We start from the raw sequence: 24158 nt of genomic DNA, 5'->3' as shown, positions 1-24158 counted from the left end.
GAACCGCCGACCATGCGATCAGCAAGCCCTAGGCGCTGAGGTTTTACCCACAGCGCCACCCGCGTCCCCCAATTACCTTCTACCAAAATACATTTGCCACACGTACAAGCCGCAGATGCAGTCATGTCATGCTTATTGAAATGCAGAGAAACCATTGGTCCACAGGCTGCATGTGGCCCATGACATCTTCTCATCTAGCTCACAGCAAGAAGATGGACCAAGTTTGTTTTCTCCTGCTCCGGAGGCTAGGACCCGAATCAATGGATTCAAGTTGCAAGAAAGGAGATTCTGACTAAACATCAGGAAGAACTTTCTGAGAGGAAGAGCTGTTTGCCATTGCAACAGACTCCCTCGAGAGATTGTGAAGAAGAAGAAGAGTTTGGATTTGATATCCCGCCTTTCACTCCCTTTAAGGAGTCTCAAAGCGGCTAACATTCTCCTTTCCCTTCCTCCCCCACAACAAACACTCTGTGAGGTGAGTGGGGCTGAGAGACTTCAAAGAAGTATGACTGGCCCAAGGTCACCCAGCAGCTGCATGTGGAGGAGCAGGGAAGCGAACCCGGTTCCCCAGATTATGAGACTACCGCTCTTAACCACTACACCACACTGGCTCTTCCTTCCTTGGAGGTTTTTAAGCAGAGGTTGGATGGTCATCTTTCATGGATGCTTTAGCTGAGATTCCTCCAGCTCTCCAGGTCTATGATCCAATCCTCAAGATGAAGAAGCAAATGTTCGCCTTCCCCTCCCGCTTCGCTGCGTGCACACACCCCGAAACTGCCCTCACACTGCAATTAGGCTTGGGGGGGAAAGTCATCCGCTGGTTCCCGGAGTCTAATTTGTTCACGCCTAATTGTGGGGGTGGGTGGAATGTTCTTCCTGGAAAGTGCAGCTGGAGGGGGAAGGAATAACCCTCCTTCCCCAGCTGCAAGCTCCAGGAAGATCACATGCCACCACATGAGCAAATAGGCTTCAAAATGTGAAATATGTTTTTCAACCCGAAGTGCTGGGTGGGGAGAGAGAGGGCACATTTGTGCACATGTGTGGGTGCACATGGTTTGTGGGTGGGTAACTATGTCTTATGGGACGTGGGTGGCGCTGTGGGTTAAACCACAGAGCCTCTTGGGCTTGCTGATCAGAAGGTCGGCGGTTCGAATCCCCGCGATGGGGTGAGCTCCCGTTGCTCGGTTCTTGCTCCTGCCAACCTAGCAGTTCGAAAGCACATCAAAGTGCAAGTAGATAAATAGGTACCACTCCAGCGGGAAGGTAAACGGCGTTTCCATGCACTGCTCTGGTTCGCCAGAAGTGGCTTAGTCATGCTGGCCACATGACCCGGACACTGTACGCCGGCTCCCTCGGCCAATAAAGCGAGATGAGCGCCGCAACCCCAGAGTCGGCCACGACTGGACCTAATGGTCAGGGGTGCCTTTACCTTTAACCATGTCTTACTTTTGTCTTGGCTACCTTCCCATTGGCATGTTCCCCCAGTGGTCGAGAGAGAATGTGGCCCTCGGCTTGCAATAGGGCCCCCACCTCTGCTGCAATGTGATACATGTGACCCCAGCCTTGGGATGAGAAGGAGACTTCTTTGCAGTTTTATGGGTTTCCGTCTCAGCAAATTCCACTGTCTAGGGGCTCTACGGGCCAGGAGTCAATGGAGGGGAGATGGGTCCTTCAGGATGGCGGGTGACAAACCCCTTGTTTTTTGCCTTGATTTGATGTGGAATGACCCCTGAGGAACTTTGCAAAATTCTTGTCCCTCCACTCTCTCAACATCTGCCCCCTGCCCCAGGGAATAGCTATTAACAGTAACAGCATTTTTTAACATTAGAGCTAAGGCTGGAGACAGAATTGTTAATATGTGCAGTATCTATCTTTCTATCTGTAACTCTAAATTCGATTTTTTTAAAAACAGCTTACATGTGACATTTTGTCGGTGGGTAAGACAACAAGGGACGTGGGTGGCGCTGTGGGTTAAACCACAGAGCCTAGAGCTTGCCAATCAGAAGGTCGGCGGTTTGAATCCCCGTGACGGGGTGAGCTCCCATTGCTCGGTCCCTGCTCCTGCCAACCTAGCAGTTCAAAAGCACATCAAAGTGCAAGTAGATAAATAGGTACCACTCCAGTGGGAAGGTAAACGGCATTTTCGTGTGCTGCTCTGGTTCACCAGAAGCAGCTTAGTCATGCTGGCCACATGACCCGGAAGCTGTACGCCAGCTCCCTCGGCCAATAAAGCGAGATGAGCGCCGCAACCCCAGAGTCGGTCACGACTAGACCTAATGGTCAGGGGTCCCTTTACCTTTACGACAACAAGAGTTCAAGGTAGTATGCTAGAGTCATAATTACCCCCCAATATATGTATTTGAAGCACCACAAAAACCTGCAAAAATCATTTAATCATAGACCACAGTGGAAGAAGAATTAAGAAAAAGAGGCAGGAATCAGACAGTATATATGTGGACTGTTACTGGATAAAGTGACTTTTCTTCTTTAAGTTCTCCAAGTTCTTAACTTAGCTGAAAGTTGTCACCTAAACATCTAGCTTAAGTGACAACCTTGAGCTAAGTTAAGAACTTGGAGAACTTAAAGAAGAAAAGTCCCTTTATCCAGTGACAGTCCACATATATACTGTCTGATAATCAGTCAGTCCATCATTTGGAAGATAAAACTTTAGAGCCGTCTTGCCCCAAAATGGCAACTAGACATTCCGTTTTGGTGACTTTAACCCTGGTTTAAGGACCCATTTGGCACCTAGCTGATATATCTGCGTTTCTAAGTGGTACACAAGAAGCTCAATGCAATGAAAACAAAAAATGAGTTAAAACTATTAAAAACAGGGAAAATTCGGAACCAGCAGGACCAGACTTTCCTAAAGGAATGGAAGAAGTTTTTGACATATCTGGAAAGCAATTGTAATCAACTGACATCGTTTGTAGGGTTTTAAAGAAGTTTTGTAAGGAGTAATTTATAAATTATTGTGAAGAGAATTAAGAATAGATGTATTGCAAATTTGAGTTTATGGCAATAACTATAGTAACAAAATGCATAATTAGAAAGACTTTAGAAAACCATCAGTAGAGGTTGAAGGAAGTCTCAGGCTGTGGTAGCCAAAAAATTCAAAATGATGTTTAAAAAGATGTTATGCAGGAAAATATGTGTAAAAACTAATAAAAAATTATTTGTAAAACTATTAAAATCAGAATGCCTGCTGGAAATTTTTTTTAAGCCTTCAGTAGTAGTGAGGGCACCTGTTTAACCTTACCTTGGCCCACAATACTCAATTCACAGCTCCTGGTGGAGACGAGGAGAGCATCCTGGTCAAATTATGGGATAGGCATGTTCCAGCAACACTAAAGTGCTCTAGGGAAGAACAGTCCTTTTTTTCTTTTTAATGATATTTATTGAAAATTTTTTAAAATTACAAAAGAGAACAAAGCAGAAAAAGAGAAAGAAAAAACAAACCACATCAAACAATACAAATTCAGAAAACAAAAATACACCACAAACACTCAAAAACAAATCCATCATTCTCAAATCCTCAACTGCCATTACCTTCTTTCTTTGACCTCCTCCTCCTCCCTCTTTTTGTATCCTAGTTATTAATTATCGCAGCAAATCCTTTCCATATTTCATAATATTCTGTCATTACATTACCTTAATCTATTTTAATCTTATCTTACTATAAAGAATCTTAAAGCTTAAAACTTAAATCTTATTTTTACCAACTTCTCATAACCATAATATTCTTACATAATTATTTAAACATTTTTGCTAAAGCCAAGTAATTTCGTTCCAACATTTTTCTAACATTCATCAATTTTATAAAACAATCCTAGTAGTAAAAAAAAAAAAGAAATAAAAACAATCCAATCTTCATCCAGCGTCCCTTCCTCCTGGTCCCGGGTTTTGTCAGTCCTTATTATCCCATCGATCTAGCGCATTAACCTGGTAACCTTGTATCCGAGGCCCTTAAGTCCCTTCCATGTCCCTTCCGCGGCTCTTCTTCATATTTATAGCTGTATTTTCCTTTGTCTCCTGCTCCTTTCACTCGTGGGAACTCCAGCTTAACAATGTTTTTGACCCTTCTCGACAAATCAGCCCCTTTTCCATAGTCCACACTAAACTCCATGTGGTATTTAAGAACATGTTTCAAAATCCCTCCAAAATTAAGAGCCCCCACAACCCCAAACATCTCACGGCCCATTGCCAGACTTGAAAAGTCCAAACATCCCTGCATAGGGGGGTCTATCCAACCCCCCATTTCCAAACCAAACCAAACTTTATCTTTCTAAATCTGGCTTTTTCCAAGTTCATTTGTCAAATCCAAAAGCTCATGTTCCTGCTGGGCCACAGCTCCCTCCATCTCTGGCGCCCAAGATTCAGCAACATCCTCTTCCCTCATCTGTTCTGTCAGGGCACACTCCTGGTTTAATTCCTGGGTGGGCTCCATATAGTTTCCCACTGCCTGTTCAAAAATTCTGATCGCATCAGTCATCAAGTCCGTCTTCTCATGTAGCTGTTCCAGTAGGGCATTTGTTTTACAGAAAGCACACAACAGAGCTTCTGAATACATTGTCCTGCAAGGTCAGAAGTCTATTCCCATGATTGTAATCTGTAACAGCTGCAAGCTCCCCGGAGTTGGTTACAGTTTCACAGTCTCCCTCTAGGGGGAAAGCTTCTATTTGTTCTTTCTTTTAAAGACAAGTCTAACAACAAACTTTCCTTTTTCAGATATTTTGTCAATATTTGTTCCTTTAAAATGCGAAGGGGAACAATGGAATCAATGTTTCTCTTCTTATAGCTATCTGTCAAAAATGTTTGTCTCTGGTCAATGAGCTTCAAAAAATGTCAGTCCTGACACCCCGCTCCAGGATCAGGACAGTGGAAAGTTACTTTACTTTACACTCACTTCTGCAGGTTTAAACAGTCCGAAAAAATCCCCCCTCTTCTCCTGCTTCCGAAGGGGGTTCAACAATTTTAAATGATGAAAGTTAATCTTTTACAAGCGATTTTCTGAGCTCTAGTTTGTGATGTCTTTGCTTTAATCTATCTACAAAGAAACGGAAGGCTGACTTCCTGTTTAGACCTTCCTGTTTCAGTGCCAAATTGAGGTAAACTTTTAAGTCCAATTTTCCTTTCTGCTCGCAAGTCCTTATTTAAAGTCCAATTGTCCGATATTTAAGTACTCACGGGTGATTATTTTAGAAGCCAAATTGTCCCAGGAAAAATGCAGCGCTCTCCGGCAACGGCTGTGCGGCTTCGCTCCACGGAAGAAGCAGCTGACTCTCAGCACCGCGCCACTTCCCCCTCTTCGCTCCGGAGCCCTTTAGTGGGTTCCTTTCCGGGTTGGGGGGGTGCTAAAGGAGCCCGCCGAGTCCCATGGTCACAGGCTTCATCCGCCTGTGATTTTTGAAAGGGTCCCCGCTTCGCCGTAGCGGAAAAGACCCGTTTCGCATGGAGCTAGTCCCTCCATATCAGAGGGAGTCCGCCATTGCCGATGGCGCCACCCCGGAAGTCCTAGGGAAGAACAGTCCAACCATTTTACCTAGCATAGAATTGTGGGTTGCTTCAAAAATAGAGCCCTTTAGTGCACACGAAGAAGAAAGTCAAACTAAATTCTGTTGCTCTGAGAAAAAGACCTACTTTGCCATTAGGTCTACTTGTATTTAAAGATCACATAAAGCAGGAGAGGCCACAGCCTTGCCTGTTCCACTCCCAATCTTTGCATGGTCAGCATAAAGGTCTAAGGAGGGATTCTGAACATCTTCAGTGCTTAGAATACCCCTGCAGGTCTTCACATTCAGTATGCAGAGATCTGAAGTGGAGCCTGTTATGTACTGAAGTTCTCACCCTGGGCCAGCAGGGGGATACTGTAGATAGTTATGCAAATAAGGGATCGAAAGTGACGTTCAGTGATTGGATAGTTTTAGAAAATTGTTACAGTTACAGTTACGTTGTACTGGAGCTCTATATAAGCAGGCTGACTGAACCCTTCAGTTCAGTTCTGTTCTGGCCTGTGAATAAACAAGAGCTGTTTGAAGAATCGCTGTGTCGTCTGATATCTTCACCCACAACTTAACAGAGCCAGTGGGAATGTTTGTGGCAAGGACAGCATCTGTGCCCCTGCTTTCCCTCCATGCATTTGCTGAGCATCAGGAGACCAATGACTGGACAGAGCTGACAAAATATAGACCAAGACTTACCAAAAATTTTAAAAAAACTTAGACAAAAGCACATACCAAAGGTAGGTATTTTGATGGCACTAAGGAAGTGGTTAATTCTGATTAACAGGCAAGCAAATGAATTTAATTTACAGCGAAGTTTCAGGATGCAATCCTGTATGCTATTTGGCACATTGAAGTCCTCCTGAACTATTTCCAGATCTAAAATGACTAACCAAAATGCTGTTTAGCCGGTAGGAAATAAAACCAAGAAGAGCATCTCATAAGGAGAAAAAACAATTGTGCAGACCAATAACGATATCTAATATTTTAATAATAATAATTTATTATTTCTACCCTGCCCATCTAGCTGGGTTTCCCCAGCCACTCTGGGCAGCTTCCAGCAGAAGGCTAAAAATACATTGAAACATCAACCATTAAAAACTTCCCTAGACCATCCAAAGCGTCAATACTTACAAAACCCTGCAGATGTAGGACTGAGGCTGAAGGAGTGGTAACATGCCTAATGTCACCTTGTGAGCACATGGCAAAAGAAATATGAACTTGAGATTTGTTTACCATCCAGTCTTTCCCAACCCTACCGCACAATCTGAAGAATAATAGCTTTCTAAGTGATACACATTTTAGACCTTATCAAGGGTGGGTGGAAACTATTGACAAAATAAGGCAGCACAATCACAGATTAATATTTGATATTTTTTTTCTCCTCCAGGATTACAATCTTTGGAGGGAGAGAGAGAGCACTTAATGGATGCTGAGTACAATGCCTACTCCTTTGGGAATAGGATAGCGGGGGGGGGGGGCAGCGGCTCAGCAAACGTTTGAGGCATACAAGCAAAATTTGGAAACTACACAATAAAATCTGCACCCCAAAACACCCCAGCCAACCTGAGCTCCCCCCCTACACACTAAACAAAGCCAAGTATTTCCATAAATTTCCTTAAAAAACAACAGCTAAAAAAACCCAACAAACAAAAAACACTGCCAATTTAAGATGAGCGTTAAGCGTCTCTCATGTTGGCTCAAGCCAATTCTTTCCACAAAGCTGGGAAACTGGAAGCCAAGCAGATGCTTCTATCCTCCATGGGCCCACCTTTCCCTCGGTCTTTCAGGGCCAAATCTATGTGGGAATGATGAAGTATCTGGGACTAGCAGACATGACCCCATATTATCCCGGTCCTGTAGTTCCTTATGGAACCTCCAGACCTTACTGTTTTGCTAGAGCAGGGATATGGGACATTTTTCTCAGCCCAAGGACTGCATTCCCGCATGACCATAGCTGTCAACCGTCCCTTATTTGGCAGGAAACTCCCTTATCCCAGTGCCGTGTCCCGCTGCTGTCCCTTATTGATGATGTCCCTTAAATTTCCCGCGTTTCAAAGGAAGCAGCTCCTCTCCCTCCCTGCCTGCCGGCCAGGGAGGAGGGAGGCTCCAACTGTGTTGCTTGGCTGCGTTGCTCACCCAATAAGGAGTCTAAGAACGACTGGGGGGTGGAGCTTGCATGCCTTGTGCCGATCAAATCGGCCGCGTTGTCTGGTGACTCGCCTTTGCTCAGCGCTTCCCAGCGGAGAGGTGACGGTGGTTTTCCTTGCTGCATCCCCTTTGCTGGGTTGCTGCGCTGTGGGAACCACTGCTTGAGGTTTCGTTTGGCTGCTGGCTGGGCTTTCTGCCTTTGGCTCAGAGGGGCTCAGAAGTTGAACATACCTGTGCCTGGAAAATCCCTTATTTTGGCTGCTGATCCCTTATTTTCGAGGCTGCTGGTCCCTTATTTTTAAATCTGTAAGTTGACAGCTATGCGCATAACCAACCTTCCAGTTGGGGGGAATTACATGTCAGGGGTAAAGGTAAAGGGGCCCCTGACCATTAGGTCCAGTCGTGGCCGACTCTGGGGTTGCGGCCCTCATCTTGCTTTACTGGCCAAGGGAGCCGGCGTACAGCTTCCGGGTCATGTGGCCAGCATGACTAAGCCACTTCTGGCGAACCAGAGCAGCGCACGGAAATGCCATTTAGCTTCCCGTCGGAACGGTACCTATTTATCTACTTGCACTTTGATGTGCTTTCAAACTGCTAGGTTGGCAGGAGCAGGGACCAAGCAATGGGAGCTCACCCTGTCGCGGGGATTCGAACCGCCAACCTTCTGATTGGCAAGTCCTAGGCTCAGTGGTTTAACCCACAGTGCCACCTGTGTCCCATATGTCTGGGGTAAGTGGAGCCAAAGGCAAAACTGGGCAGAGAAACAGGTGTGAGTCTTACATTTGTATAGTACCTATATACCTATATTGGGACGCAGGTGGCGCCTTGGTTTCAAAGGTTTCTGAAACCCAGACATATTTACCGATCTCCATCTAGGCAAGTTAGAGTCATTATCATCATTCAAGAACACATCCCTGCCAGGCAAGGGTACTTGTGGAGCAAAACCATTAATGGGAGATCATTATCAGGATTTTTAAATGCTATAAAATGTTTTTATTTTATTTTATTGTAGACACTGAATTCTTAATGAGCGCCTGAACTTTAGCTCCTGCACAACAGGGAACATGTATAAATCTCTGGCAGATAGTTTACACTTTGATTTGCTTTTGAGTGGGGAGGTTCTTTAACGTCCGTCCGTACTTAATGTGCAGTAGTTTCTGCAGAAAACAGCTTCTAGTGAGCACCTGATTTCAGACAAGCCCACCACAGGAAAGACAAATCTTGGTTGCTAGCAAGGGAGGGAGGACAAACTACAGTACAGATTTTGCAAGGATTATAAAAGGAATTGGAAGCAGGAAAGAAAAATGCACTAGAAGGAAGGAAGAAAAAGCAACTCTTTAGTGCCCCAGGGAGGGATTCCTATAGCCCAGTGTCTAAAAAACTCACTTGTCAATCACAGCTCTGCTTTCACTCATTGGCCAAAAGCACCTATAGGGGTGGGTGGGGAACAGCCAGGCTGACTCATCCCATAGCTGCCTGCACATTTTGTTTCATAACAGGGGTGGGGATCCTTTTTGGCTCCACAGACCAGATCCTTATCAGGACTGGCCTCTCAGGCCAAATTTGACAGGTGGGAGGCCCCACCCACCTCTCAAAATCCCTTGCGCAGGTTTTCCAGCTTTTGGGCGCTTGGGAACCTGCAGTTCCTTCAAGGTTAGACAGCGCTCGCACCCCTGTGTGAGCCTCTGAAGCTTCAAACAGGAGCGGGAGTGCAGGGGGCTGTCTGAAAGCCCTTTGCAAAATCACTGTTTGAAGCAGCTTCCCCCTCCCTCCTGTAAACATTGCTCAAGCGATGTTTACAGAAGGGAGGCTGCTTCAAAGAATGCTTCTGCAAAGCTCTTCAAGACAATCTACGCACTCTCATCTGAGCAATGGGGCTCTCTTAAAGCATTTGGCAAAAGTGCTATCTGAAGCAGCTCCAGGCTCCTGCTTTAAGCGGGTGGTGGGGAGGGAAGGAAGGAGTAAGAAGCTTGCATTATACAGACTACTTTGTCCTCTCACCTGCCTGCTTAAAGGAGGAGTTGACATTGCCAGCCATGACAGCAAGTGGACATGATTTGGGGGGGGGGGTGTTATTTATTCTTTCATGTGATTGTAAAAAACCTCAAAGTGGTGTTAGAGACTTAAATTATATATTTAAAAAGCTAAGCATCTGGGGCCCCTTGCAGATGTGGGTTTTGGTAGAATTCCTCCAAATGAACCATTATTATCTGGCCATGCCCCTTGAGCTACTTTCCAGAAGGGATGGGGCTGGTAGGAGTGGAACCACTATTGCATCATGCCTCAAAACTCCCAACCACCTGCGTCATTCCACTGTCAATGGTGACAAAAGTTGCTGAGATATCAAGGGAAACCAACAGGATTCCACTCCCTGCATCTCTCTGCCGATAAAGGTCATCAATCAGGGTAACCAAGGCTGTTTCGGTGCTAAAACTAGGCCTGAAACCAAGTGATGATGCGTCTGGATAAACTGTTTCCTCCATGCACACCTGCAGCTGGCTGCCCACCACCCACCCCCTCATTTTACCCAGAAAGGGAATATTAAAGACTGGGTAGTAGTTTTCTAAAGCCTCTGGGCCCAGGGAGGGCTGGGCATAAATCCCTCCCATAGAAAGGCATTAACTAAACCAGGCAGAGGCAAACTCGGCCCTCCAGATGTTTTATGACTGCAACTCCCATCATCCCTAACTAACAGGACCAGTGGTCAGGGATGATGGGAATTGTAGTCCCAAAAACATCTGAAGGGCAGAGTTTGCTATGCCTGAACTAAACCACAGACCCATCCATTCAATCAATCAATCCCTACCCTACTAGATTTCATCAACCATTATGGGAATGGATCAAAAGGGCTTCTATCTGACCTTACTTCTGCAAGCATCCACAACAACCGAAACTGATACCACAGTCTGTAACTAGTCAGTGCTCCAAGGACGTCTATTAGCTGTGGCTTCCAGTTTGGCACAGATCCGGGGGATTTTGCCCTCAAAATACATTGCAAATCTCTCCCAGCAGCCTATTAAGTGGTCTGTTGTTAATAACGCCACGCTGGTCTGAACTAGCAGGTTCCAAGCATAAATCTGCGGGTTAACTGGACCATAAAGAAGGCTGATCACCAAAGAATTGATGCTTTTGAATTATGGTGCTGGAGGAGACTCTTGAGAGTCCCATGGACTGCAAGAAGATCAAACCTATCCACGCTGAATGAAATCAGCCCTGAGTGCTCACTGGAAGGACAGATCCTGAAGCTGAGGCTCCAAGACTTTGGCCACCTCATGAGAAGAGAAGACTCCCTGGAAAAGACCCTGATGTTGGGAAAGATGGAAGGCACAAGGAGAAGGGGACGACAGAGGATGAGATGGTTGGACAGTGTTCTCAAAGCCACGAACATGGGTTTGACCAAGCTGCGGGAGGCAGTGGAAGACAGGAGTGTCTGGCGTGCTCTGGTCACGAAGATTCAGACATGACTAAACAACAAAATCAAGAAACGGAGTTGCACATTTTCACTTCGGTGGTTTGGATTCTTGTTCCTGATATCACATGGTGAACTCTTACAGTATTATGCTCTGCCCCAACCCCACCCCACCCTGGAAATAGGCAGGCATTCTCCTTGCATCTTCAAGACAGCTCACGTAATACTGTCTCTTAATGTCCTGCTCTCCCTTCCATTCAATCCAAGCTCAAGTGCTTTTGGAAAAGTGAGGGTGCTTCTGGGACTCCACTGCACTGGTCAGGTGCAACGCAAGCTGCCTCACAGAATACCATGGCTCCCTTGGGACAACATCACTGCAAGGAGAGCGAGGATCAATGCTGCTCTGGGGTTCCCCATTCTGACCAGCAGCACAGTGGAAATATGCAAGATGGCGACAGACCTTTAGGCCAGACCCTTCAGTTATTAGTGTGTGCCCTATCACACTGTTTGGAAATTACTGCCTTAACTTTGTGCCTCAAACCCAGTACCTGCTCCTCCTGAACAGAACTATGGCTGCCAATGAAGCAAGTTCTGATATGAACTGCAGGGGGTGGATTCAAGCAAAGCAACTGAAGGGATTTTGAGGGGAGCCTGGGGCATTTTAACAGGATGAGCAAAACTTCTCAAGTGGGCTTTCTGCATCTTTCCATGAAATTTGACTCCTTTTGCCTACAAAACATTCCTGTCCCTCCAATTTCAGCTGGCTGAGATAGTAAATATATCGTCTAGCTATTAGCTTCTAGTTCACCATCTACTACCCAGGCTACCTCGGGTTTTACAGTGGTACCTCGGGTTAAGTACTTAATTCGTTCCGGAGCTCCATACTTAACCTGAAACTGTTCTTAACCTGAAGCACCACTTTAGCTAATGGGGCCTCCTGCTGCTGCCATGCCACAGCAGCATGATTTCTGTTCTCATCCTGAAGCAAAGTTCTTAACCCGAGGCACTATTTCTGGGTTAGCGGAGTCTGTAACCTGAAGCGTATGTAACCTGAACCATATGTAACCCGAGGTACCACTGTATTATGTTTGTATGCAGCATACGTGGTTGTCCCTGCCTCTATAGTTTATCTTCAGAACAACCCTGTGAGGTAGATGAAGCTGCCAGAGAGAGTAACAGACTCATACTCACACCCTGTGAGCATCACTGGCCAGTGGAAATTTGAACTGTGTCTCCCCAGTCCTAGTCCAACACACCAATCACTACTTTGAGCTATTTTGTATACAGATGATAGATGTGTTAAATGCTCGATGAAGCACACTGCAGTGAAATTTTAATATTATACTTTATCACTCACACAAATCTGTCATGAAAAAGACTAGATTTGGGGCAATTCATATGTTACCAACAACAGCGTACAAGCTGCTTCCATTCAGATCTCTGTGGCACAAAGGGTCAGTGGGTCCGGCTGTTAACCAGAAACTTGGTAGTTTGAGCTCACCCAGGGACAGCTGTGGACCGGATTCCTGCATTGCAGAAGGTTGGACTAGATGACCCTCTACGATGATGGCTTCTTCCCACACTAGTGATCCTGTTGGGGACATCTTAACTGTCAGACAGATGATTTCTGCTTTGAATGGCCTTACAAAAAGAACTGGACAAAATTCACGGAAAATGCAACCTTCATTGATAACTCCGATACCTAACTCTGAATCTCCATGTTCAGAAGCAGTGGTCTTCTTTTGAGTACCAAATGCAGGGGGTAAAATGGCAATCATCTTCCTTGAAGCATCTGACTGGTCAGTGTAAGAAACAGAATGCTCAGCTAAATGGACAGTCTGTTCCATCAAGGCAGTTCTTTGCACTTAAACATCACAGTTTTTTCTACCTTCACATTTTGATGGGAAAATATTCTGACATCATAGCCAGTTTACCTCATGTTTTCTTCCTTATTAAATACCAGCCCAAGTTTCCATTTGGCCCTTTGTTCCTTCTTCTCCAGTACTAGTGATTGTTTATCACCAAACAAACTTCCTTCGCAAATATATTAAAATATACTTCCATGGTGAAGCAATACATTATTCCTTGTTCAATTACCACACTTTGCCAGAGTTCACCATCTCTAAAAGCAACTGCAGCTGGCCTATATCCTCAGATATCAACTACAGTACCACCATATCCTTTTATTACACCCTGTATTATTACCACAAACATCTTACAACACAATGCCATTTGCAGCCTTGTGTGTCCCTCTAAACACAGGTCACCTGCAAACAGCCTCTTGTCCATCATTTCTTCAGAGAATCCATTACAGTCATACCTCTGGTTGCAAACATGATCTGTGTGGGAGGCACATTCACAACCCGCAGCGTTCACAGCCTGAAGCGCCGCGTCTGCGCACGCGCGTGACACAATTCGGCGCTTCTGCGCATGCGCCGAAACCTGGAAGTAACCCCTTCTGGTACTTCCAGGTTTGGCGCAGTCCACAACCCAAAAACGTGCAACCCACAGCGTTCGTAACCTGAGGTATGACTGTATAACAATATTATGAGGTAGGTTAGCCTGAGAAATAGCAACCTGCCTAAGTCATCCAGTAAGCTTGGTAGCTAACTGGAAATTTGGACCCAGATCTCTGCCATTCAAGTCTTCAGATACCATACCACACAGGCTCTCAGACTGATGCAGCAATGTTGCCATTAGGATTAGCAGTGAGGTGCATTGCAGGCCTCTATCTTCAAAATTACTCCTTAACTGGTTTTATCATCCAGCGAACCCCAACTCAAGTCTGCAAATCAATTCACTGCAATTTGAATATAATGGAATTACCTGATGAAATAGGTCACTGCATGAAAGAATAAAATATGCCTATTATTTTCCAAGGTACCATGACACTTTTCCCCCAGGGTTTTCCATATCTTCAGGAAAAAGACTATGCCACTTCAGAATTCCAGGTCCTTACTTAAGTGAGAGAATCACAAGAATGAACATTTTCCTACATCCGAAATAATGTCCTGCTTCTGGAAAACTAATGTCATGTCAGGGAGACATGACAGTCTGTCAATTTATCTAGTGCATTTTCTTTTTTACTAGCTTTGTGTGGAGTTGGGGCTACAAACACACACACACACACACACACACACACACACATACACACACAGTGCTGCAGTCCCAGAAGACTACACTGGGCTTTTCTGTAAGCATAAATCAGGTCTTGAAGGCTTTCTTTTTGGTGGCTACTAAAAGCTGTCATATTATTTACATAGTCATAAATAACTTTTATTATTTGCATATTTATATTACTGTGAGCATATATAGCTACATACGTCCAAGAATCTTAAAATTCAAGTTAATATCTAAATGTTACTATGCCTATGTGGCCCCAGAAAGTATCAGCTCATACCTGCTTTGGCCACACTGTTGAAATGAAATCAGGATAATAACTGGTTTATATGCTTCCAGAGCATACTTAAGGAACAAGGAGAGATTACTCTGCATATTAGTGGGGAACAAAGGATTAGCGAGTGAGTGTTTATAAATAAAAAAGGTATTTTCAGTACTAGAACCTAACACTATATATCATGCGAGCAACCTTTGTTCCCCAGTTGCCTTTACCTTCTCTTTCCATTCAATGTTTCCTTCCACTCTTTATTACAAGCATGGACCATTCCTTTCACTGTTCGTTCCCCACGCCTAGGGGAAATTTGCACAGATCTTTTAAGTGCTTTTACTACAAAGAAGACCACCCTTCCTCCGTATCCTAGCCTTCCCACACCCCCACCTTCCCTCCTGCTCTCAGAACTAATGCCCAGGGAAAGCTGTCCCTCATGAGCAAACAACCGTGGCTTGTCTTAGCACTGAACATTAAGAAGGGACATTAAGATACGCTCCGCGCAGGCCTGAGCCCAAAGAACCTCTTGGAAGTGCTATAACCTCCCTTGATAGCATTCTCAGCAGTGTCAAAACATTCGAGTCTGAAAGTGTGTCCCTCCTGTATGGTGGATGCCAGTGAGCACACCTGCTCACTTTAACCTCCAGACCATAGCTGTCAAGCGTCCCTTATTTGGCGGGACAGTCCCTTAGCCCAGCGCCATGTCCCGCTGCTGTCCCTTATTGATGATGTCCCTTAAATAAGCTACTGAAGGTAACGGGGCCCTTTCTATGTCCAGCTGTCCTTTGTCAACAACAAATTGTTGCTGTTTTTTGTGTTGAATATATGCTATATGGTGATTTATGGACCTAATAGGTATCTAAAGCCATTTGCATGCAACAAAATATGTATTTTATCAAAGTAATTGTTGATCCCTTATTTTGGCGACTGATCCCTTATTTTCGAGGCTGCTGGTCCCTTATTTTCAAATCTGTAAGTTGACAGCTAATGCTCCAGACCAGATTTGCACCATACCTCTCCAATTTCACTTTGCTTCCATGTCAGCCCCAACTACAGCAAGAATCGGTTCCACCTGTAGTTTCCTGCCACTGTCTTCCTGTCTTTAGGCTACCATCAGCTGGGGCAGACACCACAACCCAACCTTATTTACTTTCTGCAGGTAGTATAATGATAATGAGGTCAGTAGACTCCAGTGGCAAAGCTTCCCCGGAGTCGGGAAAGCACCGCTCCAGACAGGAAGCAAAAGCTTGCCAGAAACAAGAAAACCAGACCTGTACACACACAAAAACGTGTGTGGGAGAGAAAGAAAAGGAGCAGGTGAGGGAACAGGATTCAGCCTAATCTTTTCCCAGGTGTGCCATTTTTTTTTATGTGCAGAGAATTTTGATTTATTTTGGGAGCGGGAAAGAGATTCAACATACAGACACACATACACATATACCCTGAAATACTTCAGGCTATAAAAGGGTTTACTGCTCTTCCAAATTGCCGCTTCTTCCCTAAGAGGCGTGTTTAGAGATTACAGATTACGTTGCATTATTGTGGTTTTGCAACAGTGCAGCTGGATCCCTGGAATGTGGTGTTTTTATATATATATAAAAAAAATTGTTTTTGCAAAGCTTGCATTTTCTTGCACGCACGTGGTTCCCCCAACTGCCTGGATGCTGGGGGCGGTGGAGGGGGGTTTGAAGACTTCTCTGGAGATACAGGCTACCTAAGATCACCCATCGAGTCCGACTCTCCCGCACGCGCCTCGCCCCTGCTATACAGCGAGGGAGCTCGCGGGCGCAGCGCGCAGCCTCCGCATCGCAGGCGCTGGGAACGCTGCTCGCCTCTCCAAATAGCTGCGCGCAAAGTGACCGAGGAAGCCGCCCGCCAGCAAACTACATTCAAACCCAAATCTTGCCGTCCGTCTGTCCGTCCCCGTCCCCCCCCCCATCCCCCCGCTCTTCTCTCCATCTCCCGGCTATTTCGAGATCCAGACCAACTTTCGCCCTTTCCTAGTTTTATTTTAACGGGGAGGATTAAAGGGCTGGATCTGAAAAGTATCCGAACCATGTCAGGATTGCGCTCGCCTCTCGCCGCCTCTCCCTGCCCGCAAGCCATCGGGCTGAGCGTCTCCCGAAGAAGCTCCCGAGAAACTCGGCGACTTTGCAGGAGGAGGAGGAGGAAGGCGGAGGCTCCTCTCGCGCGCTTTCCCTCGGGCGCCCCGACGGGGGGCTCTTCCCCCTCCGCACCCGCGCAGAGGACGGGGCGCACTCCGCCGACCCGCGGCCGCGCAAAGCCTGCCTTTGATTTCCCGGAGAGGAGAATGATTTGCGCCATGCGGGACTTTTTTTTGGGGGGGGTGTCCCCGCCTTCGAGAAAGGGGAGGGAGGAGACGACCCACACCTGGAACGGGCCGCGGGAATCGGAGTTACCTGGAGTAACAGAGACGGGGAGGGGGGTGGCCGGGGGGGAATCCCCCGCGCGCGTCTTCCTTCCCCGCCTGCTTTTGTTAGGAACCGAGTTTGCTCGATGTCTCCTCCAAAGCTTGGGGGGGAGAGAATCCAGGGGACCCCCCCCCCAGACTTCCTCGCGTACATCCCGCTTTCCCTCGGAAGAGGACCCAGCTCCCCAACCTGGGAAGCTCCGCGCGCGGGGGCTGCGAGTCCGGCGTGGCTTTTACTCGCGAGTAGGCAAGCCCCGTGCCCGAGGGAGGCCCAACCTCATCGGGCCAAGGGAATGGGGCGCCGGTGGGGTGGGGTGGGGATGTTTAGGCCCCCCTCCTCGCCTCCCTCCCTCCCTCCCTCCCGCGACCCCCGTCCCCTTACCGTGGCAGAAGTGAGCATGGCATCCGCGGGGCCGTTTGCAGGGAAGCCGACATGAAGAGAGCGAGCTGGCTGGCTGCGCAGGATCCGGCCCTTGGAGAGGCGCGCTCGCCCGCCGGCAGCAGCAGCAGCAGCAGCAGGGGCCCCCCGCAACTTGCACGGCTACGAGCCGAGAGACGAGCTGCAACCTCTGCGCCCGCGAACCTGAATCTGCGCGGCTATAAGAAACCCGCTCCGCCAGATGGCTCGCCGCCTTAACCCCTTGGCTGCCGCGCACTCCTCCGGCGCCGGCCCCTTGCAAATCCGCGCCGGGAAACACCAGCAAGAAACTCTCGGGGCGAAGTTTTCTTTCTCAGGCTGCTTTTTTTAGGGGGGGGGAGAGGGAGGGGCAGCGTTTGGATGCTCCTCTTGCGCTCCCGGGCATTAGAAGTAATTTCAAGCCCTCGACTGGCATGTTTTACAAGGATGGGAAGTGGAGTTGGCATGAGCAAAGCTTGGCCGGGGTGCGTTTCCTCGGAAGCAATCCCCACTGTGTCCCAGGAGACTTGCACCTAGGTAAGTGCGTGCAGGATGGCAGCCTAGAGGCCCGTCTCCCGTGCGTGCAAGGCTACCAGGAAATGACTTGCACTGCAGCCTGGAATTATTAGCATGGCTTTCAAGCGTTGAGGCTGCAATCCTGAGCCCGTTTACCTGGCAGAAAGCCCTACCGAATTCTCAGTAGACATGCTTAGATTTGCACTGTTAATTCTCAGAAGAGATGCCACTGACAGCCCCAGTCTACTCAAAACGGTTCCATCAGATTAAATGGAGTTTACCTCCATTTTAGTGGGTATAGGATTGCAGCCTTAACATCTCTATATTGACAGGTACCTACCTGCATCTACAAAAATGCACAGGGAGGCTGCAAATTGGTGGATTCTGCACATATCATATAAAAGCATTCAAAATATTGGGGGTGAGGGGTGAGAGGAATACAGGAAACTTTCTCACTCTCTCTTACAAATCAGATTTCAGCTTCTGGTGGCTGGCTTTTTCTCCTCTTTTGTTAATGCCTATAAGTCAAATGAATTCTACTGATACATATTTCACCAAAACTAGGCAAATGTTCAAGGTTTTATAGGTAGATGAACCCATTATGAAAATGGAGTGTGCAAAACGAGTGAATTCCTCATCATCAGTAGCAAAGGCCACTTTGCCGCCTCATTTTTCCTTGAATTTATCTCACTAAGAATGGAGATGGTAATTTTAGCTTGCATGCCTCTTTAATTCTCCCTCTAAATTTATACATGCTTAAATCATCGGGTATGAGTGTGTGTGTGTGTGTGTGTGTGCGTGCTCTTTCCTCAGCCAGATTAAAATAGAACGTGAAGAGCAAGTTACAACCAACATCTTTGAGGTCACAGAGGACGATTTGTTCTGAGCAAACTTTCCCACCCAAATGTTGATGCTACAGAAAGCTTGTGCAGTTTGCATCCTTACAGAATAATGTGGATCAGCATACTTTCCTTCCTTCTTCCATGAAAAACTTTTATCCATTTCTTTACCATTTAGATTGTAGACTCCTCGTGAGAGAGATCAGTCTTTTTGTCTTATCTCTACCCTTTCAAGTACACTGAGAGTGCTATGGTTACTGCAATAATATATTGTCTAAGCAAACCGTCAGTAGATCTTTTCTGCCTACCCTTCCGTTTAATTTCCTTGCCTGTACTTTTGCACTTTTCATAAGCAACAAGCTTAAAATAGTTTCGCTTAGATGGTTGTTCACATCTGCACATGCAGGGGATTATGAGATGGTAAAAAGGACTCCACCAGTTCAGATGGAGGACTTTTTTATTATTATTATTGTTTCCCTATGCTACAAACACCATGGAAACAAACACCAGCACAGCAGGCAGACATCTGGGCTAAAAGCTTTATGCCAGTTTTCTATTGTCAGGGAAATTTTTTATATAGGGAACATTTGAAAATGCCACCCCAAATCTGTAGTATGAAACCGTAGCTCATTCTACTGCTGAGCATTATATCAGTTCGGTCTGCTTCATGTGCAGCCCCAGCTTCTCAGCACCCACCCTCATATGGATATCAAACAGGTGAATGTTGGTTCATCCTTAAGGTTTTAGGATGCCCAGTGTCAGAAATGACTCTGTCACAAGAGTAATTTCTCATTTCTATAGCCCAAGGTGTGACAAATGTCCTTTGAAAATGAAGATCACACTCTGACAATCACCATCTTTGAGACTTTGCAAAACACACACTGAATATAATTCATATATCAATCAGAAATTGCATACACATATAATAAATCATGCATATATATATATCCCCCTATTAATGAATTAATGTTTACGCTCCATATTTTTACACATTGTACCTGCCTCATCATCATCATCATTTTCACTGCTTGGGTTGACTTTCACGGAGGAGGAAATCTTCCTTCACTGATGCTTCTTAAGTAAACTTATTCTTCTGTCGTTGTCTGCTTATCCTCCAGTCTGTACAGAAATTTATCCACTCAACACTTTGCATCTTCCATCCAGAATGTAGTCATAATAATAACATTAATAACAACTTTTTTTAAAAAAATGGTTCGCTTGGAGCAAAAATGTAATGCTCGCAGCAGCTCACTCCTGCATTTAAACTCCTGCAGGAAATGCTAGAATTAAAAGCAGCTCTTGTCCTGAGAAATATGGACAGCCAAAAGGTTAGCCATTTGACATGTGCTCACAGCCTGGGAAACTGTGGCCGCCAGGGCACTCTCAGTCCAAGCGTAAGGGAAGGCAGTAAAGAGAAGATCCTAAATCAGTGAGCCTGCAGAGAGGCTGGCTACCAGCAACTTGCATTGTTCGCAACTGGAAAGGTTCCTGCCATTCTCCACTGGTGCCTGTGGCCTCCTGCGATCAACGCCTTGTAATTTGAGACGCAACACCTAATCTTGCCAAATATGCATCCCTGGGTGGGGGTGGGGGAGGCAGGGTCTCTCCTCACAACTCTGCAAAAGGGAGACAACTCGTGTTTCCTGTTTCCTCGGCTATAAATGAAAAGAAATGGCTTACTGCTTGGGTTCCTCCCAAAAGTTCCTCTCACTACAAATCTTTTATTTTATTTTGTTTTACAAACAGTTTTGAAAGGTGTGGGTCTACAGCATTTTGAAAGATTGCTTTGCAAGCTGCAGAAATACTTGAAGCAAGACCAACATTTTAATAAGATGGTAAAAAAATCAATTGCAAGAATGGGGGGGAGGGTGTGCCAGGACAGGGATCTAAAGATAGGAGCAGACTCCACTGTTTGGGTACCTAAGGGCAGGCTGCTTGTTTAGCATGCTTCTTCTTCTTCTTTGGCGATCACTCGTAGCTGAGTAAGATTGTCTTCCATAAACACGGTTTTAACAATGAGTCCGTAAGTGACTGTGGAGGCCAAATTCTGGATCCACACATCCTTCCACAGTGGGGACATTGGTTTCCGGGTGGGAGTTGATCACGGTGTGGATTTGCCAAGCGTGCCTTCCTCTTAGCACGTTTCTCCCTTGCGTTCTGAGTTCAAGTTTTCTTCAAAGTCCATGACGCCTCTGGTAAAGGCTGTTCTCCAACTGGAGCGCTCGCAGGCCAGTGCTTCCCCGTTGTTGGTGTTTATACTACATTTTTAAAGATTTGCCTCGAGGCAGTCTTTAAACCTCTTTTGTTGACCACCAGCATTACGCTTTCCATTTTTAAGTTCAGAATATAGTAGCTGCTTTGGAAGATGATAATCAGGCATCCGCACAACATGACCAGTCAAACAAAGTTGATGTTGAAGAATCATTGCTTCCACACATGGAGTCCCTAGATGCACCTGTTTCAAATTCACCCATAAAACTGAATAGTTGTCGTTGACTTCTGGGAGGGAGAGTAAAGTGCTGCTCTTGGCGCTGCTGCAGTGAGGGCAATACCTGCCCCCAACTCCTCATAATAGGTGACCTAGCCTCCAATGACCATGAAACAGATGTACAAAGCAGTGTTCATCTTTCCCCTTCTGAAGGCAGATAAGAGTTGGGGGATTTGGGGTACTCAGTGCAGGTGGGGAGTTGCTTTAGGAAAACGACAAAAACTCACCATCCCTCCATTCCTCTTTCCCTGAAACTTAGTGGGCTTTTGTTTGCATTTCAATTTTTTCCTGGATAGTGAATTGTAAGAAATATCTTCCACATCTTCTGTTATAGCTATTGATTTTGATACACTGTCATCTGATTGTGTATCATATATATATATATATATATTCCTATGGCTTAAGACGAGGACATACAGGAGAAATAGTATAAATATAAATCTTGAGGGCAGTTGCCAGAGATTCCCCCTGATATGGAACCAACTGGAAATCTAAACAGCATGGCTTCCAAATGACAGAGGATCAGATAGTGATAAATTGAGGTTAGGAAAATGGACACCACCAAGTATTTAAATTAATTGGTAATTAAAAGTTGTTGAAATAATGTGATGTGGCAATGTCGCAATGTAACACTAGGTGTCTGAAGTGTTGAGGTGGTGAATGGTTGGCTAGAATGAAACTATTTGGGTTTATATATGTAGCCCTGATGCTTACAAGAACAATCACAATTCTCTTTTTGGTAATTGTTAGCTTTCACAATAGCACCGCTTTGTGGTTGAAATATTGCATAGAAACTGAAAAGTGGGGAATGATCTGGGTGTTGTGAGCATGTTATGAGTACAAGTTAAACAAGTCTGTTGTGTTTCCATGGCGGTTGGCACTGATACAGACAAGCAGGCAAAACATACACAGCTGCAATGGAAATTCTTTCATGAGAAGGGGGCTGCTGAATGATGAACAAACAGAAGAAAAGTGTGACGATTGTGACTGATTGGGGAAGGAGAGGAGAGGAGCAGAGAATAGTTCAGGAACAGTTTTTTGGCTCTTCAATCATAATCAGTTTGAAGGATGGCTCTCAAACACTGACAGAAGAAATAGAAACCGTTGCAGAAGCTTAAAAGTAAAAAATGAAAAATAGTAAGTTAGCGATGAACCTTTGAATATTAACCAGGGATAATTGCTCCACATTCCATGGTTAATTTTTAGTTGAAGATATACCTGGGTCAAGTCTGCCTAGGAACTCTAATCCTCTAACCTAAGAGACCTTTCTCATCTTTTTTTTGTGATTATTTAGTGGCGAGGCAAATGTACTTTGCATTTGTTCAGGGATGTTTTCATGCATTCTTATTACATACGTTGCAGTGTGGAATCTTAGTACTGAAAACAAATACAGGGTTTGAACTTTCCATTACTTTGACTCAGTAGGGATGGATACATCCCCTCAAATCCCAAATTAGCTGCATTCTGCCTAAGAAATAGATTTGAGGTTCTTGGCACTTGCATTCAATAATAATCCAAATCTGAGATCCTCAGTTATGGTGCCTGCCAGTTCAATCACACCCCTGAAGATTGGTAAAAACTCTGAGCTCTCCCTGCTCACTCAGTCTCCCTGTTAAGAGATAGCTGCTTTTGATTCCTGTCTTGAAAAGTGCATACAGCGGAAAAAGCAAGTTTATCAATGGGCCTAAAAATATCATATGATTCAAAGAGCTGAGGATCCCAATTCCAAGCAGCAAGAAAATTAGGCCACTTATTTTCCTGGCACAACAATTAATCTCCATGTTAGAAGTAGTGGTATATGCATGAATTTATCTCCTATCAGGAAGCTAGTTAGACAAAGTTCATTTACTCAGCAAACAGAGTTTCCCAGGAAGGTAAGCCATTCTCCAAGATCATTTACAGGTAACCGGCTAAAAATAAGTTTACTGGGGAATAACAACAAAAAGAGCTGTAGCTGCAAGGGAAGGGCTGTGGGGCAGATATAGCTGGAGAGGCCACTCTCTGAAACTCTGGAAAGCGATTGCTAATCAGTGGAGACAGAATCATAGAGTTGGAAGGGACCACGAGGGTCATCTAATCCAACCCCCTGCAACGCAGAAATCTTTTGCCCAATGTGGGGCTCGAACCCCACGACCCTGAGATTAAGAGTCTCATGCTCTACAGACCTGTCCATGAACCAGTTGGATAAATGGCCTGACTCAGTGTGGGGCATCTTTCTACATTCCTACAGGTGCCAAGAACATGCCCATGCGCTGCTCTTCCAGCTGTTTAAAGTTATTATATGGAAAAACAGTTTCGCTGCAGTTTTACCACTGTTGGGGATGCGTATTTATGGTTGCCAGTTTTTAATCTCAAAAAGAATCTGATCCCTGGATGGAATGCTGGGATTATTAAGAGCTTGAGTTAGGACCAAACTGGACATGACATGCTGTTACATGCATCTTTCCCCCCACAGTTTTGTTGCTATTTTTAAGAACCCCAAACAGATTCCAAAAGTAGCCTTAGAAAGTCGCTAGTTTGAGTGGAAGAACAACTGAGAGGGTGGGGGAAGGGGTGCTTTGCTGTTTCACTCGGACCATTTTCTCACCGAAAGCAGCTTTGGGCAGACGCTGTTTTGTGTGGGGAAATGGCAAGCAAGAACAGCTACAGCAGACTCGCTTTCTCTCACTCCTACCCTAGCTGTTCCTCCACTCACAAGGTCCAAACCTCCTTTTGCTTAAATAGGAAAACACTGCAGGAAAGTTACAACTGAGCAGCTTTATTCGGCATTCAAAATTGCAAGAATTATCACATGAGGCAGGAGAGCAGGCCATGCTTGCTCACCTCATGGCAGCCCATCCCCAATCCTGCCCAACCATCATCAGCAGAGCAGCTGACCAACATGCCTAGGCTGGCCCTCCCCTCAGCGCTCAGAGCTCCAGCTCACAGGGACAGCCTAGGCAGGTTGCCCCACTGCTGACATGCTCCCAGATGTGTAGGCAGCCTTGGGAAGTGGCTGCTGCAGGGTGAATCCTAAAATTGTGGAGTTGGAAGGAAAC

The 24158-nt window shown here is 45.7% G+C and overlaps 1 protein-coding gene across 5 annotated transcripts in view; it reads right to left on the bottom strand.

The window, feature by feature from the left end:
- NTF3 (neurotrophin 3) overlaps positions 1–20229 on the bottom strand; it is a 66296-nt gene extending 46067 nt beyond the window's left edge. For 2 of the 5 annotated variants that reach the window (XM_081005733.1, XM_081005731.1), the window contains exon 1: positions 19631–20229. Coding sequence is in view for 2 of the 5 variants with exons in the window: in XM_081005731.1 (XP_080861857.1) it covers positions 19631–19651 (21 nt within the window). In the remaining 3 variants the exon portion in view is untranslated. Of the gene's footprint in view, positions 1–76; positions 340–17262; positions 17877–19630 lie in introns of those variants that run through there. The other 3 variants (XM_081005734.1, XM_081005732.1, XM_081005735.1) reach the window with 3 other exon arrangements.
- Between the last annotated feature and the right edge of the window lie 3929 nt (positions 20230–24158).

The sequence above is a fragment of the Podarcis pityusensis genome (assembly GCF_964106645.2).
Source record: "Podarcis pityusensis genome assembly, chromosome: 5".
Classification (NCBI taxonomy): domain Eukaryota; kingdom Metazoa; phylum Chordata; class Lepidosauria; order Squamata; family Lacertidae; genus Podarcis; species Podarcis pityusensis.
The sequence above is the reverse complement of the archived record's forward strand: the minus strand, read 5'-3'. Positions and strand labels throughout refer to the sequence as shown.